This window comes from Pinus tabuliformis, chromosome 1_1 (genome assembly GCF_031772625.1).
Source record: "Pinus tabuliformis cultivar Carrire ecotype Pingquan chromosome 1_1, CPIR1, whole genome shotgun sequence".
Taxonomy (NCBI): domain Eukaryota; kingdom Viridiplantae; phylum Streptophyta; class Pinopsida; order Pinales; family Pinaceae; genus Pinus; species Pinus tabuliformis.
In genome coordinates, this window is record NC_142297.1 from 545,380,775 (window position 1) to 545,397,589 (window position 16,815).

The 16,815-nt window shown below is 37.9% G+C and overlaps 1 protein-coding gene across 4 annotated transcripts in view; it reads left to right on the plus strand.

Annotated features, from left to right (window-relative positions):
• The window catches only part of LOC149214260 (polyubiquitin-like), a 56,291-nt gene extending 50,203 nt beyond the window's left edge, over positions 1–6,088 (plus strand). The window contains exons 1-2 of one of the 4 annotated variants that reach the window (XM_089392232.1): positions 3,999–4,142; positions 4,445–6,088. In XM_089392232.1, the coding sequence (XP_089248358.1) occupies positions 4,475–5,620 (1,146 nt within the window). In that variant the 5' untranslated portion in view covers positions 3,999–4,142; positions 4,445–4,474 and the 3' untranslated portion in view covers positions 5,621–6,088. Of the gene's footprint in view, positions 1–3,998; positions 4,143–4,444 lie in introns of those variants that run through there. The other 3 variants (XM_089392234.1, XM_089392233.1, XM_089392235.1) reach the window with 3 other exon arrangements.
• The last annotated feature ends 10,727 nt before the right edge of the window (positions 6,089–16,815 follow it).

Sequence of the window (16,815 nt, forward strand, 5' to 3'; positions counted from 1 at the left end):
GGGATTAGAGGCCAAATTACCCCATGTACCTCACCAGAAATTGGGGAGATTAGGAAGAATTTGTTGGCCAGCTTTGAGAAATTTAAAGAAGATAAGGCTAGGCAAAGAGACATACAGGCTGAAATTGGGAGGAAGAGGGAGATACAAAAAATGATCGCTACCAACCCCCATTATGATTTTGAGGGTTCTTCCTCTATCCCTCAAACTGATACATCCAACCCTTTCCAATATGTTCCTCCCTCTTTTGGTTCTGCTCAAGATAAGGGAAAGGGTAGAATGAAAAAGGGTGATGTGACTATCAAAAGTTATTTCACTCCCTCCTCTCCATCAGATGCACATGGTCCCGAAGTTAGTAAAACTCAAATGCAACCCACTTTAGATGACCATTGGAAGAAAGAATTGAGGGAGACTGCTTGTGAGTACATAGCTAGATGGTGGTATGATGCTGATATCCCCTTTAATGCTGCTCGTTCACCATATTATGAGCGTATGTTTGATGCCATACATGCTGCTGGAAAAGGCTTCAAAGGCCCTACTATGCATGAGCTAAGGGGGTTTCGTTTGCAGAAAGAAATTCAATCCATTAATGAGTATTTGCAAGAGTTCATGGATTCATGGGCAAGCACAGGGTGTACCATCATGTCAGATGGATGGACTGATCAAAGAAACCGTACCATCATAAACTTTCTTGTCTTCTGCCCACAGGGAACCATGTTTTTAAAATCAGTTGATGCATCTGATAAGGTAAAAGATGGCCACTTGTTGTTTAAGCTATTGGATCAGGTTTTTGAGGAGGTGGGGGTGGCTAATGTTGTTCAAATCATCACAGGTAATGCCTCTAACTATGTTCTTGCTGGTAAACTGTTAGAGGAAAAACACAAGACCATCTTTTGGACCCCATGCGCTGCACATTGCATAGACCTCATGCTTGAGGATATTGGAAAATTAGATTGGGTCAAAAACACTATAGATCATGCCAAAAGCATAACAAAATTTATCTACAATCATACATTAGTTTTGAGCCTCATGAGGAAACACACTGGGGGCAAGGATATTATTAGGCCTGCCATCACTAGATTTGCTACACATTTTTTGACATTGCAATCTATGCTTTCCCAACATAGAAACTTGCAAAAGATGTTTTCCAGTGATGAAACGAATCAAAGCAATTGGTCTAACAATCCGGAAGGCAAAGAATTGAAAAGGAAAGTCCACGAAGAAACTTTTTGGAGAAAGGCAACAGAGATTGTGAAGCTTGCTGAGCCACTAGTTAAGGTGTTGCGGTTGGTGGATGGGGAAAGGTTGGCTATGGGCTTCATTTATGAGGCTATGGATCAAGCAAAGGAGCAAATAAAGACAGTATACAAGGATAGAGTGGCAAAGTATGGGCCCATTTGGGCAATCATTGATGAAAGATGGAACAATCAACTCCCTCGCCCTATACATGCTGCTGGGTATTTTTTGAACCCACGATATCATTATAAAGCTAAGGAGTCAGGAGCTTTGAGGGGGGAGGTCAGAGATGCACTGATTGATTGCATTGATCGCATGATCCCATTAGAGTCTGATCAACTGGAGATACACCGACAAGCCAATATCTTCAGCAATGCATCAGGTACCTTTGGGAAGAACCTAGCAAAGATTGCAAGAGAAGTAGATGAGCCAGGTAAACAAAAATTTCAATTTTCAAATTCTTAATAGTTTTACTTTTTTTTTTAAAAGTTTGTTAAATCGTTTATAATTTGAAAGTTAGATATAATTTGTAATTTTGTTGAGCTAACTCATTACACTCCTATGTTTTTTGCAGCACAATGGTGGGAGGCCTTTGGTGGCCATTGTCCTGAATTGCAAAGGTTTGCAATTCGTATTTTGAGTCAAACTTGCAGCGCATCTGGATGTGAGCGAAATTGGTTTGTCTTTGAGAGGATTCACTCAAAGAAGAGAAACCGTTTGGATAAAAAACGGTTAAATGATCTAGTTTATGTCCAATACAACCTTCGGCTCAGACGAAACCATTTGCTGAACAAAAGACCTGATTCAGATCCCATTGTGTTGGAAGACATTGATCCAACATCAGATTGGGTAGTGGAGAGTCGTCCAGCAGAGTTTGATCCTAATGAGGATCTTGATTTAGATTTAGATATGGAGACATCAGTTGAACTTGAACATGTTGTTCAACTTCAGCCTGTTCAGTTGAATGCAGATCCCAATCCACCAGCCTCAGTCTCACAGCCAGCAAGGACTCTAGTTGTAGGTGCTTCCTCTGCTCAGCCACGACAGAAGCGTAGCCGCATATCTACTCTATCTCAGCTTGCATCTGCTGCAGTTGCACAGCCTGCTAGTGGTACCACTTCTACAGTTGCAGTTGGAGATGATGATGATGAGGAGGAGCCATGGGGCCCCCTGTCTGACTCTGATGATGATGATCCAGAGATTGATCGACATGATCTTGGCTCCTCTGGCAGTAGCTACTAGCCAGTAGTACTAGTACTGGAGTCTGGTCACCGTCACAATTTACTTTTGTTGTAGAGGCCATTTCTAGCCTCCTTGGTTATGTGTTTTTTGTTTGAGTCTTTGATCATGTATGACAGTTGATTATGTATTGCCATTGGGTACCATCTTGATATAATGGATTGGTTCATGAGCCTACTTTGATCATATGTTGTCTTCCATCTATATTATAATGCTGTGTGTTTGGAAACATGAATGAAAATCTTTAAAATTATGTTTAAAATCTTTAAAATTATGTTTTTTTTATAAAAAAAATAAATATTTAATGTATTTTTTACAACGACCGAGTCATTGAAATCGAGCCGGCCGAGTCATTACCGTTTCGGAGTCGGAGTCGGAGTCGATCCTCGGCCGAGTCGGAGTCGGAGTTGGAGTTTTAAAACTATGACTGGAAGTTTGTGAAAGGATGGATATTATCAAAATAATTTCTGATTTCATAACGTCGATTAGGTAATAAACGTCATAAGTTCTCCATGGTGCGCTCCATTGCTCATGTATCATAAAATAATATAAATGGCATATTAATAGCTATGGCTCACTTTACATCGAAAGTCCTCCTCCTTAGTCATGAATATAAATAGCAGATTAATAGATTAATAGCTGTGGCGCACCTTACATCGAAACCCCTCCTTAGTGAGGAGGAGATGTTTCTAGCTATATATATAATAAATAAAAACAATAAATGTAGGATGTTTCTAGCTATATATAATAAATAAAAACAGTAAATGTAGTCAACGTAAAATCGTACATTCCTGTGGGCATGGTTTGAGATGTGAATCCTATGGACATGCTTCCTCTGCGTTTCTCTTCGCCACGCCTTTCATGCTGACATCTAGAAAGTTGATTTGAGTGGTAGCCACTTGCTCGTATAATAATTTTATATTCAATTGGGTGGCCCGGTCATATTATTCTAAAATTTTTATGCAACATGTCATTGTTAGCTTATTTATTTATATATATATTTATTTTTGAAACTAGTCATTTTCCGATGTGCCTGTCATTATGACACTTTTTAAAATTATTGGCAAGTTACCAATGACGTGTTTATTTTGAAATAAACCATATATGACGACTAAAGACAATGAAAACGTGTATATGGGTGTCAATTTTAAAGCCTGCATGTAGGCAATTCCTAAATCCAACACTATAGAAAATTTATTGCGCCTGACATGCGCCGGAGATAGCCCCGTGTAACACGGCGTTTTTTTTTTTTTTCTATAGTCATCCGGGCGCGTGTTATATCTGCCTATCTGCGACGCATGTTAGGGCGTAATAAATTTTAAATAGTATTGGATTTAGGAATCGCGCTGCATGTAACCCTTAACCCTTATCTCACGCCTGGTCAAGTCTTCTTTTAGCACTCTTCGTTCATGGTAAGCGGTTGGGAAGACTTCTTTTGGCGGACTCTTCGTTCATGGTGTGCGGTTGCCTTTGACCCGCCAACTCCACTTCTGGAGACATCTGGTTTCATCTGACCGACTGACACGTATCGCGTTGTAATTGGTTGGTTATGGAAGGGTAGTCGGCTATATGCATATAAATACCCATCTGCCCTCCTCTTTACCTCATTGTGATTTCAATCGAGCGTTGAGGGATTTTTCATAAACACAGGCGAACCGCTTTTATTTCAGGTATCTTATCGTTCGCCTCCGCGAATCCTAATCGATTGGTCTGTCTTTATTGCAAGATTTCAGTTTGTTGCATTTGTTCTTGAAATTATTTGTTTCGAGGGTTGCAGATCTGAGTGTTCTTCCTGAAATGCGTAAAACGTGTAAACCCTTTTGTAGATTTGTGCAGTTTTAAGGGAGTTCCCCAGCTCCATTATTTATTTCATGTTTTTGTGTTCTTTTTCTGTATGATTCTTTGATTATATGTTATATTATAAGGATCTAGGGTTTTGCGGATTGTCTGATTGTGCTCTTCCTTTGTGCAGGTGTTTTGTTTGTAAATTTTAGAGTTCAAAATGCAGATATTCGTGAAGACATTGACCGGAAAAACCATAACTCTTGAGGTGGAGAGCTCGGACACTATTGACAATGTGAAGGCCAAGATCCAGGACAAGGAGGGAATTCCTCCTGATCAGCAGAGGCTCATCTTTGCTGGCAAACAGCTTGAGGATGGCCGAACCCTCGCTGACTATAACATTCAGAAGGAATCTACTCTTCACCTTGTCCTTCGTCTTAGAGGGGGAATGCAGATCTTTGTCAAAACCCTAACTGGCAAGACCATCACTCTGGAAGTCGAAAGCTCTGACACGATTGACAATGTCAAGGCTAAAATTCAAGACAAGGAAGGGATTCCTCCCGATCAGCAGAGGCTGATCTTTGCTGGAAAACAGCTTGAGGACGGACGCACTCTCGCCGATTACAACATCCAGAAGGAATCGACTCTTCACCTTGTCCTACGCCTCAGAGGAGGGATGCAGATCTTTGTCAAAACCCTGACCGGAAAGACAATCACTCTGGAAGTCGAAAGCTCTGACACAATTGACAATGTCAAGGCTAAAATTCAAGACAAGGAAGGGATTCCTCCCGATCAGCAGAGGCTGATCTTTGCTGGAAAACAGCTCGAGGATGGACGCACTCTCGCCGATTACAACATCCAGAAGGAATCGACTCTTCACCTTGTTCTCCGACTCAGAGGAGGGATGCAGATCTTTGTCAAAACCCTGACCGGCAAGACAATCACGCTCGAAGTTGAGAGCTCAGACACTATTGATAACGTGAAGGCGAAGATTCAGGATAAAGAGGGGATTCCTCCGGATCAGCAGAGATTGATCTTTGCAGGGAAACAACTTGAAGATGGGAGGACTCTAGCCGACTACAACATTCAAAAGGAGTCTACACTGCATCTTGTCCTTCGCCTCCGCGGTGGTATGCAGATATTTGTGAAGACGTTGACAGGCAAGACCATAACACTGGAGGTTGAGAGCTCTGATACGATTGATAACGTGAAGGCTAAGATTCAAGACAAGGAAGGTATTCCTCCAGATCAGCAGAGACTCATCTTTGCCGGGAAGCAGCTGGAGGATGGTCGAACCCTGGCGGATTATAACATTCAGAAGGAATCAACCCTCCACCTTGTCTTGCGTCTGCGTGGTGGCCTTTGAGATTGCGGGGATTGTTGAAGTGATCGTTAAAGCCTTGCCCTGTAATGTCATCGTGTATTCGGTTTTAGATGTTGGCTTCGAATTACAGTGATAGGTACTCCTTTCAAATGTTTTGTGCTTTGTTTGTCTTTGGAGTGTTAAAAAGTTGATTAGAATTACAGGGATAGCTACTCCTTTGAAATCTTTTGTGATCTGTGCGTCGCCCTTGAGATTGCGGGGATTGTTGAAGTGATCGTTAAAGCCTTGCCCTGTAATGTCATCGTGTATTCGGTTTTAGATGTTGGCTTCGAATTACAGTGATAGGTACTCCTTTCAAATGTTTTGTGCTTTGTTTGTCTTTGGAGTGTTAAAAAGTTGATTCGAATTGCAGGGATAGCGACTCCTTTGAAATCTTTTGTCATCTGTGCGTTTTTATAGTAAGTAAATTTTCTTTGAATCAAATAAAAGCTGCCTTTTCAAGAAATTCCATCCCTTCTGTTGTCTTTAAAGGTTGTTTTCATTTCTGGTTGTTTCATATTTAGCATTCTTTGCATTATGTCCTTTTTCTCCGCACACTGTATGTTGCTTTATTGTGACAGTGTTCATCTGCAATACCGTGTTACAACATATGTGCTCTCTTAATTACAGTGTTCATTTTCTCGCATGCATCATCTCCAAATATCATGCTACAACATGTGTGCTTAATTTTCAGGGTGATTTTGGAAGTGTTTTATACTAAAGCTTGGTCAAGTCTAAATTAAAGTTCGGAATAAGGTTCCACACTCTTAGTGAATAATTTACATGACTTTCTTTACAATATTCAGAACTAGGGATAAAAACCTGCAATGAAAGCTCAGTTATGAAAGTCGAATTGTTGAATTCCATAAAGAAATTTGTTCGAGGTCATGACAAACTATCAAACCCCAATTGAATCTCAGCTCTGATTACATCTCCTGTTTAGTAAGTTGTAAATTTATTCGACCTATGTAACCAAGCCAGTAAACAATTTACTTTCAAAATTGATTTATTTTTCATTTAATTTTAATGTTATAACCAAGCCAGTAAACAGTTTACTTTCAAAATTGATTCATTTTTTGTTTTTATCTACTAATTTAATTTTTCAAGAGCAAAAATCTAAATCTTTTTTCCTTTCTTTTTAATTTAATTAACCAGAGGAAAAAGCTAGAAATTTTTATTTATAGAAAATATAAGTTTCAGGGGCTGAGGGGTAAGCAGTGCAAAACTTCTTTTTCATTTAGCTTTCTCATTTTATTTTAACATGTTTTCATTTAGCTTTCAACATGTTTTCATTAGGAATGACTTCTATGTTTATTTTCATAAGGAATGGCTTACATGTAAAAGTTGATATAAAATTATTTATAACTCATTGTTGAGTGAATTTTTTTTAACATATCTCTTTTGTATTGAGTTGTAATATCAACAACCAATAAAGCAAGCACACTTAGAGTGGGACCACTATATTACTAGTTTCTTTCTGGCAAATAATGATTAAATCACTAATGCATTCTTCACAATAAAAATGCTACGAAATTATAAATTAGGCAATAAGAAGACTAATGTATTTGGAAATTATTACAATTGGATGCCCCATTGGCTATCCTCTAGAAATATACTAGCTAAATAATTTGTAGGTCCTAGATTTCCTCTGCAAATCAACTTGGCCTCCTTTGGCTTTCTAGCACCCAAAATTGGCAACTAGTACAACCTTGGATTTGCCTCCAATTGGGCTGTCTAGCCTCACTCTGCCTCTAGAAATGACATGCTCTATCACTTTGCCTCTAGAAATGACTTGCTCTACCTTTAGGAAGTTGCTCTGACCTTCGACAACCGAATCAAACCTCTTTTGGCAACTCACACGGGTTTGTGGGGCTATTCACACTATTTGTACAACCTTCTCTTTAGATGTATTTGTCATACATTTTCCTATTACTTTGGCACTGGAGAATCATTGGGAATCTCTTTGGAATCTTGCTCCCAAATTATTTGCTGCTCCCTCTTTCCGATGCTCTCCCTTTGACTCAAACTATGCCATTGTTGAAGATTGCAAATTGGGTAGTTTGATTTACCTCTCACAACTCTATCACACTAATGCTATCTCCAAGCCCTTCAACCTACTCTTATAATTTCTTGTTGGAGTTTCAATGGCCATGATTTAACCTCCATTGACGACTAAGATCAATTATACTTCATCAATATAAGTCTCTAGAGAAATCTCGAACATCCTTATTAATTATCTTTAATTTACTTTACTTAAGTTAGATTTAGGAATAATTTAATTATGGCAAATTAATTTAATTAACATCTTAAGCTTATCTCGTGAAACCTTTTCTAGGTTTTGGAGATCTAGTGTTTCTTATCCTCTTAGCATCATCTGAGACTAAAACACTTGTTTGATGCTACACAAACTAACACTCCCTCTTAGTGAGGAAGGTGTTCTCCACTACACCCATCTGTTCTCCAAAGTAGACGAACTTGGTTGCCCCTAGAGCCTTTTTGAGTATATCTGTGATTTGTTGCTTTGTGGTAACATGTTGTACTAGATTACTCCACAATGTTGATGTATGAATTTTGTTGTACCTCCTTTCTTCACATCTACAAACTGATTTTACTCCTTGTCACTGGTAATCATTGTGACAAAGTCAACCTGGAAAAACTGTTCATTAATCAGTGCGCATACTCTGAATCAATCTTTGATCTCACGCTGCTGGTACACCTGTGCTACTGCTACTACAATGCCTTTGCACTATTGCCACCACTACAACTGTGTATTGGTCATGATCTCCCTTTGAATAAGAATAGGGAAATCCCTCTTGGGCTAGAAACCCTCTCATGGAGTCCCTCTCTAGCTAGAACTACACTTGCACTTTGCAATTGGTTAATTCGCACTGCCACCTTGGCTGAAAACTCTCTCATGGAGTCTCTCTTTGTCTAGAACTGTCCCTGCCACCTGTATCTGGCCAATTCACACTTCACCAATCGCACGAATTTCCTCCAATTGCAATTGGAAACTCAATCCCACTTGATCTATTGTGCCACTACAACTAGTACTGTAACTCTCCCTCGAGTTTTGTCTGCGACTTTTTCTGCACTGTCTATCAAGGATATGACTGCAACCAATTGGCCTTGTAACTACCTCTCAAGTATCTGACTACAAATGGCTCTACAACTATCCCTCAAGTTCTGATTGCACATTTGCTAACATCTCGACCTTCTTGCTACTTTGGTTGTGGTCTCGTGTAGCAAATGTGTTGATCCATGTGAAAAACAACTAGATCTAAACTAGACTGCATGTTTCTCACCCATGAATCTTGCCCAATTTGGCATACTGGAGTCCCATACTCCATTTGGAGGTATCGATTTTATCAATGTGAATTCTGCCAATCTGGAGGTCAACTCATTGATCTTCACCAAAGTTGTTGTCTGATGCTGACCCTTCATGTCCTTCCGCTTGCGACGGGTCCTCCTCTCTTTTTGAGTTTTGTCCTTAATTGGGACCCTTCTTCGCCTCCCCTTTACCTGCAAGGGCTACGTTCTCCTATTCCTTTTCCACCTTTCGTCCCTTATTATTGTTGCTAATAGTACCTTTTGCGAAAGTGATCCTTAGCTCTTCCTAAGTGAAGTCACTCCATAGGCACATCCATCATGGAAGTGTGTCTCACCCATAAATGATGTGGATGAATGTAAACCACTCCTTGGAGAACCCATTGAGGAGCCGTACACATCAACTTGTTGTTTGCAAGTTTCTCTCCTACAATTGCAAGTTCATCTATGATTCCTTGAAACCTGGTGAGGTAGGAAGTAAAATCCTCTCCCTCTTGCATTTTAACTGTCTTTAGCTTCTCCTTGAGAATCATTTTCCTACTCTTAGATGGATCTTGGTACAACTTCACAACAACATCCCACATGTTCTTTGTTGTATTTTTATTTGTAATTTCTTGCAATTGCAATTGGAAACTCTCCCTCTTGATTTGTTGTGCCACTGCAACTAGCACTGTAACTCTCCCTTGAGTCTTTGACCGCAACTTTCTCTGAACTGCCTATCAAGGATATGACTACACCCAACTGGCCTTGTAACTACCTCTCAAGTATTTGACTACAAATAACTCTACAACTATCCCTCAATTTCTGATTGCACATTGCTAACATCTTGATCTTCTTGCTATAGTTCTGGTTGTGGTCTCTTGTAGCAAATGTGTTGATCCATGTGAAAAACAACTAGATTTGAACTAGATTGCATGTTTCTCACCCATGAACCCTGCCCAATTTGGCATACTGGAGTCCCATACTCCATCTGGAGGTATCGATGCTATCAATGTGAATTCCTCCAATCTAGAGGTCAACTCATCGATATTTGCCAAAGTTGTTGTCTGATGTTGCCCCTTCATGTCCTTCTTCTTGGGACATTAGGTGACATAGTGACCAAATTCACCACATTCGAAACATTTGACTTTTGATGGGTCCTCCTCTCCTCCTTTTGAGTTTTGTCCTTAATTGGGACCCTTCTTTGCCTCCCCTTTATCTGCAAGGGCTACGTTCTCCTATTCCTTTTCCACCTTCGGTCCCATGTTATTGTTGCTAATAGTACCTTTTGTGAGGTTGATCCTTAGCTCTTCCTGAGTAAAGCCACTCCATAGGCACACCCATCATGGAAGTGTGTCTCACACAGAAATGACTTGGATGAATGTAAACCACTCTTTGGAGAACCCATTGAGAGATGTACACATTAGCTCGTTGTTTGCAGGGTTCTCTCCTACAATTGCAAGTTCATATATGATTCCTTAAATCATGGTGAGGTAGGAAGTAAAATCCTCTCCCTCTTGCATTTTAATTGTCCTTAGCTTCTCCTTGAGAATCATTTTCCTATAACTTCACGACGACATCCCACATGTTCTTTTGTTGTATTTTTATTTGTAATACGTGGGACAATGTGATCCCAAACTCCATCTAGGGCCATCCTCTTGGTCTTGGCCATCTTTTTCTTGAAGGTTACAAACTGTTGTGGATCTGCTAGCTCTGCCATGACATTTGTCACAAACTCCTTCAAGCCATGCTCATCCAGTAGGAATTGCATTATGGCTTTTCCAGATGCCAAAATTAGAGGCTCCGTCAATTCTATCATGATCGTTGGTCTTGTTGTGGCCATTTCTGCGAAACTCAAATAAATTGGAGAAATATCTGCTATAAATCTCCCCCTTCTGGTAGCCTACCTTGGCCTTTCTACTACATTCATACTCTCCCCGGAAATGCACAGATTTTCTCCTGCACCTGGCTCCGATGTCCTTCCTAAATTTTGCATTCATTGCTTCTTCTATTGGGTAACTCACTCTACCTCTCGGAAGTCCTTTGAAATGTGGCACACACACTACTGACCCTAAAACTTGAATTGACTAGACTGACAAGTCTACTACGACCATCTACTGCTTGATATCACAACCTCCTTCCCTGTAACTAGAAAACTTGAGACCCACTGAGAAATGTCTGGAAATCTCGCTTGTGTGTTTTTCTCTTCCTTCCCTGCACAGATTTGCAATTGCAAACCCTTGTTGCAAATCCCTGTGCCTGTTTCTACTCTGTGAAATCACTGATCTGCGCATAAGAAGCCTCTATCCGAAAAATCCACTCCCTGTTGCTACTGCGTTTGGACAAATCAAACTCTTCCTCCTCTCTAGTTCTAAAAATCAATTTTCTTGCCCAACAATTCACATTCTCTAGCTAACTTGCACAAATTTGGAGAAAGTTCTTCAAATCTCCCTCTAAAACTGCATGATCTCTCTTCCTTTTGCCCCTGAGCCTATGATTTGATCAATAAAGCTTTAATACCATGTGAAATTTCCTTAAATGCACTAATTGGAGTTTATTCTTATAACTGATTAGCAGTTTATTTGTTTACAACAAATAACAAATAAATCACTTATGCAGTCTTCATAATAAAAGCACGTTGCAGAATAAAGAATTAGGAATTGAAAAATAGATGCAAACACATAAAATAAACACCGATATTTTCAGATTAAATGTCCCCAACAAAAGCTTGAATGGAAAATCGGTGCCACAGATGAGGGTTTATTTTATTATGCAACAATTTGAGAATAATTACAATATGGATGCTCAATTGGCAATGCTACGACAAATAAACTGGCAAAATAATATGGAGATCAAAGATATCCTCTACTAATCAACTTGGCCTCCTTTGACCTACTCGAACTCCACACTGGCTACTCACACTGCAGCATGGAACTTGCACTGCTGGCTCTGGATAACTCACATTGCCTAGAAATTAGCTCAAAGTGAGTCATCTTGCCTCCCTTTGTTATTGGAAACCACTTGCACCTCCTTCTGGAAATATATCCGACCTCTGGCCATTGATCTGTGGCTCTTCGGGCAACTTGTACTTGGGTTTTTGGCAATTCACACTGCTTGTGTGACCTCCTCTACAGATGTATTCTACCTCCCCTTTCTTGCCTCTTGGACACTAGAAAACCACTCGGAAACTCTCTGGAATTCTGTTCCCAAATTATTTGTTGCTTCCTCTCTCTAATGCTCTTCCCTAGCTCAAAAAACGTCCTTGATGAAGAATACAAAGTGGGTAGCTCGATCTACCTCTTACAACTCGATCAGACTGAGGTTATCTCCACGCCGTTTGACCTGCTATTATAATCTCTCGTTGGAGTCTCAACGACCACAATTTAATTTTCATAGATGACTAAGATCAATTAGACTTCATCAATAGAAGTCTCTAGAGCAATCTCGTACATCCTTAATTACCTATATTTAGTTTACCATTTTTCTAAGTTAGACTTAGGAAATAATTTAATTATGACACCTTAATTTAATTAAGGTGTTTCCCAAGCTTATCTCGCAAAACCTTTTTTGGGTTTTGGAGATCTAGCGTTTCTTAGCCTCTTAGCATCATTTGAGAGTAGAACACTTGTCTGATGCTACACAAACTAACAATAGGTTGGCGAGGAGGTAGGAGCCATTAAAAAATTGCCAAGGGTAAAGGCTGCATCCATAGGTGACTGAAGGGAGGGAAAAGATGCAAATGAAGAAGGTGCAATTCCAGGTAAAGGAAGTGTCATCGAGGTAACTTGGGTATCGAGCCCTTCCTTGGAAGTGGGAATGTGAAATAATTCCTTGACAACTGTTGATTGTAGGATTGGGTAAGGGCACGATGGAGTTAAAGAAACCACTATGGAAATGTGATCATGAGTAGACCCTTATATATGGTGATTGATAACTGGAGGGAAATGATATGATGAGACAGTAGGTGGAGTAGACCAAATCAGGACCCCCTTCCGTGAGTCCTTTGAATAGTCCAACATTTTTTTTTTTCCATCGTCCTACAAGAAACTCTATAGTCCTAGATGAAACTCATGAAGAAAGCTTCAAGAACTCAAAAAAATGTGGGTGTTTATAGGAAATTATAGTGTTTTTCATATTTGACCCTATTAGTGTTAGAAAGATGACAAATTCTTTCAACTATGATGTATTAGGAATTTTCTAATGCCACTTTTCACGATGGATCTCATGAAAGTTTGTTCTTGTTTTAATAATGTTGATTTTTTTCCTTAGGCTATTTAAGTTAGAGATACACCCTTGATAATCTAGATTAGGGTTGATCTCCTTTTTATAATATCTCAATTTTTTAAGATCCTTCAAATCTTATTGCACAACAATTTATCTTTAAATTTGGATGTGATATATTTTTAATATTTTCATAAATATGTAGAGCAATATCCTCCTTTATTTCCTCATGATTTCTGCAGGCCTTGGCATTTTTATGCCAACATTGCTCGAGTCATAGGTGGTTTTTGATAGAGTATGAACCAATCCGAGGAATCCTCTTACCTTCCATATTTATATCTTTTCTTTTGTACATTAAGTACTTAGTCATAGCAACGATCTATAGGGGAAACGATCACTTCTACGAGGAGGATATGGTAGTGTGTATTGCCTCTAATTTTAATACTATAAGTTATAAAACATTTTTGGGTTCTTTCTTTCTTTTTGATTGTATAGAGATGTTGCAACCCCAAACTTCACAACCATATAAGATAACGAGTGAAGAGAATATTCAAGAGGGGTCTTTTCTTATCCCAAATCCAAATGGATGTTGATTATCATTGCATTCAAGACACCATATATTTATATATAATCTAATTTTTATAATATATTTTTCAATTAATTATTTATTAATATAGAAGTATGTTAATAAGTGAACAATCTCATTCTTTTTTGTGTCAAAATTCATCCCCAATTTTGTTAGGGATCTCATTAGAAGTGAAAGTTCCACTTGATTGATGGTAGCTTTGACTATGGAACTTTGTCTTTATGGATTTTAGCCCATTCAAAGAAAACCTAGATTCAAAGCATGCAAATTTGCATGGTTAGGCATGTTGTTAAAGAGTTTCTTGGAAGAAAACTATGTTATGTTTTTTATTGTCCAATTCTTTGGGAGGACACTCCACCCATCATTAGGGACAAGAATTCCTTTGATAATTCAAATGAGTGTTGAGAGAAGATGATAAAATAAGGTAGCGTAAGAAAATACTTGTTGAAGAGATTAGGGGTTAAAGGGTTGAAATCAATATAAAACTATTAAACTCTTAAGAGAGACAAAAAGGGAGTAAAGAGAAGAAAGGGAAACCAACCATTATCATCAAATGCTTTCTTGTCCTTGATGATGTGTGGAGTGTCCACTAGAAACATCAAAAAATAAAAAACATAAGCACAATTTTCTTCTAAAAATTCTCTCACAAAAATCTTAGGTTGTCAAAATTTCAAAACGAAAAGAAAAAAAGAGAGTTGATTAGAGCGGAATTTTGTATTTTGGGGAAAAATGAATTCATTGGAAATATTTAGTTTGAGGAAAGATGCATATCCCCTCTTTATATTGTGTTATAAGTTGAAATGAAATACAATGACATAACTTTAATGACTCATTATGTTCATTATCTATGAAAACACATTTTGTTGTTTCCTCATTAACATCTATGATGTCAATTGGATTCTTTTGTTGGCCCACTATCACTTTCTATTGTGCACCTTTCTTTGCCACAATTATCCTTTGGTTCCCATATAAATTCTTATAGGTTAGGACAAAATAGAAATAGGGCATGTGATGTTTAGCTCAAAAAATTAGATTAAATGAATTAATAACTACCTTTTAGCAATTTGAAATGAAGGTTAGTTTTAAGGATGGTGATATTAACCTCAAATTAAGGCATATGCTATCATAATAGAGATTTGAATTTTAGTTAGGATTTGTAAAAGGTAGGGTTTCTCAAAATTAGTTTGCATGGAAACCACCAAGGAAGGTGGGGGTCATGCAAGTAATTTCGAGGGTTGAAAGATGAACTCTACTAGTGATGTAAGAAATCGTTAACGAAATTTGAACTAAGAAAAAATTGAATGTAGATGAATATCACCCATGCGAAAACAAAGAATACGACGAGCTAATATGTGTAAAACAAAAAATGCTAATCAAATAAGAGTATTTTAGAATCAAGTATGACTCGGTTAGCGAAGGTGATGGATGGGTGGCTATTTTGGGCTAAACTTTCACAAGTTCATCTACAATTTCAAGATTATGAGAGAGATTAATCATTGCTTCAATGCATAGACTACTTGAACAAATGAGTTTTATGTTTGACTTCAAACTTTTCAATAGATAAAAAAACTAAGGGCAAGACAATATTACCAACTTAACAAGAACCCTCTAGAGTTCTCATTTTTTAGATGTTACATTGAGTTGCTATCTTTACCCTAATTTCAAAAAATGGTGCTACCAATAACACTCATTTTTATTCTTTCCCTTAGAGTTAAAATTACAAAATTTTGCAATTGTCACATGTAAAGTTGCAAACAAAAACCTTAAAATAAATGTTGAAATAGAAGGCGGTGCACATAACATCACCCTTATTATTATTATTATTTCTTTTGAAATAGATGTTGAAAGCCATGGAAATATTCTAAGTATCGCCTTATAACCTTAGAAACTTTGTGTCAAAGCCTTAGATTGTCATTCATACCACTTGAAGTGACAAAAAATAGAGTTTTTGTGCTTTTAAAATGTAAAATACACAATGTATTGTAGTAATATTTTTATTAATAAGATGAATGTACAAGGATATGAATGTTACAATGAGGGATTTCTTTGTATACCTAGGTAAGTGTCCCTTTATGAACGATCATATCCTTTCATAACAGAGGCTAAGTCTAGGAGAGAGAGAACAAATCACTGAAGAGGAGGGTTGAATTATGGAGGTAGGCCAAATTATTTGGTGGCCAATTTTTATCTAGTGTGTAGGGGTTATATGGAGTAGAACGAGAGGCATAATTAGCTTATAGATGAGGTTGATTTTTTGGGGCGAAAATTTGTAGGAGGGTTGAGTTCCAAGAAGGTTGAATTCCTTAAGGATGATTTTACAAGTTTCAACACATATAAATTTTCTTTATATCCTCTATGGGTTCGGGCCTTAACTTTCTCGAGTAATATAAATGAAGGAAAATTGTTTTGAGCATAAATTTTCTGCTGTAGTGTGTCTTATTGATTCCCTATTTTATTTTTTTTGCAAGTTTAATTTATAAATGTTAAAATACTAATGATTTTATTTTCCAATAGTTTTCATATTTTATTGAGTAAATATTTTCATGTATAAAACAACTATTGAGGTATAAATAAATCATATATGGTATTAGAGATTTAACATGGTATCAAAGAAATAGAAAATCTATGGGGGAGATCATATAACACAAGGGTTTTAACACAATTTTTGTTTTGCAACAAGGGTTTTGTGGCTAAAACCAATCCAATGAGATGACATCATCAAGTTGGAGAGTTGAAGATAGGTTGGAGCATGATGCAAAATTTAGTCTGTGGAAGGAGAGGATCACCATTTTTCTGATGGAAAATAACTTGTGGGAACTTGTAGAAAAAGTGATCCAATTTCCTTTGTACCCTACACAAGTAGTTGGATACAATTTTAAATATGTGAAGGCTAGAGGGATCATATTGGTAGTTGCAAATGATTACATAATCCCTCACATATCATAGAAGCATACAACCCACCAAATGTGGTCAACATTGATGAACTTGTACCAATGTCACAACAAAAATAAGAAGATGGTGTTGAGAGAGAAATCAAGAAACATAAGAATGAACATATTTGAAATTGTAGCTTCATATTTCACAAGAA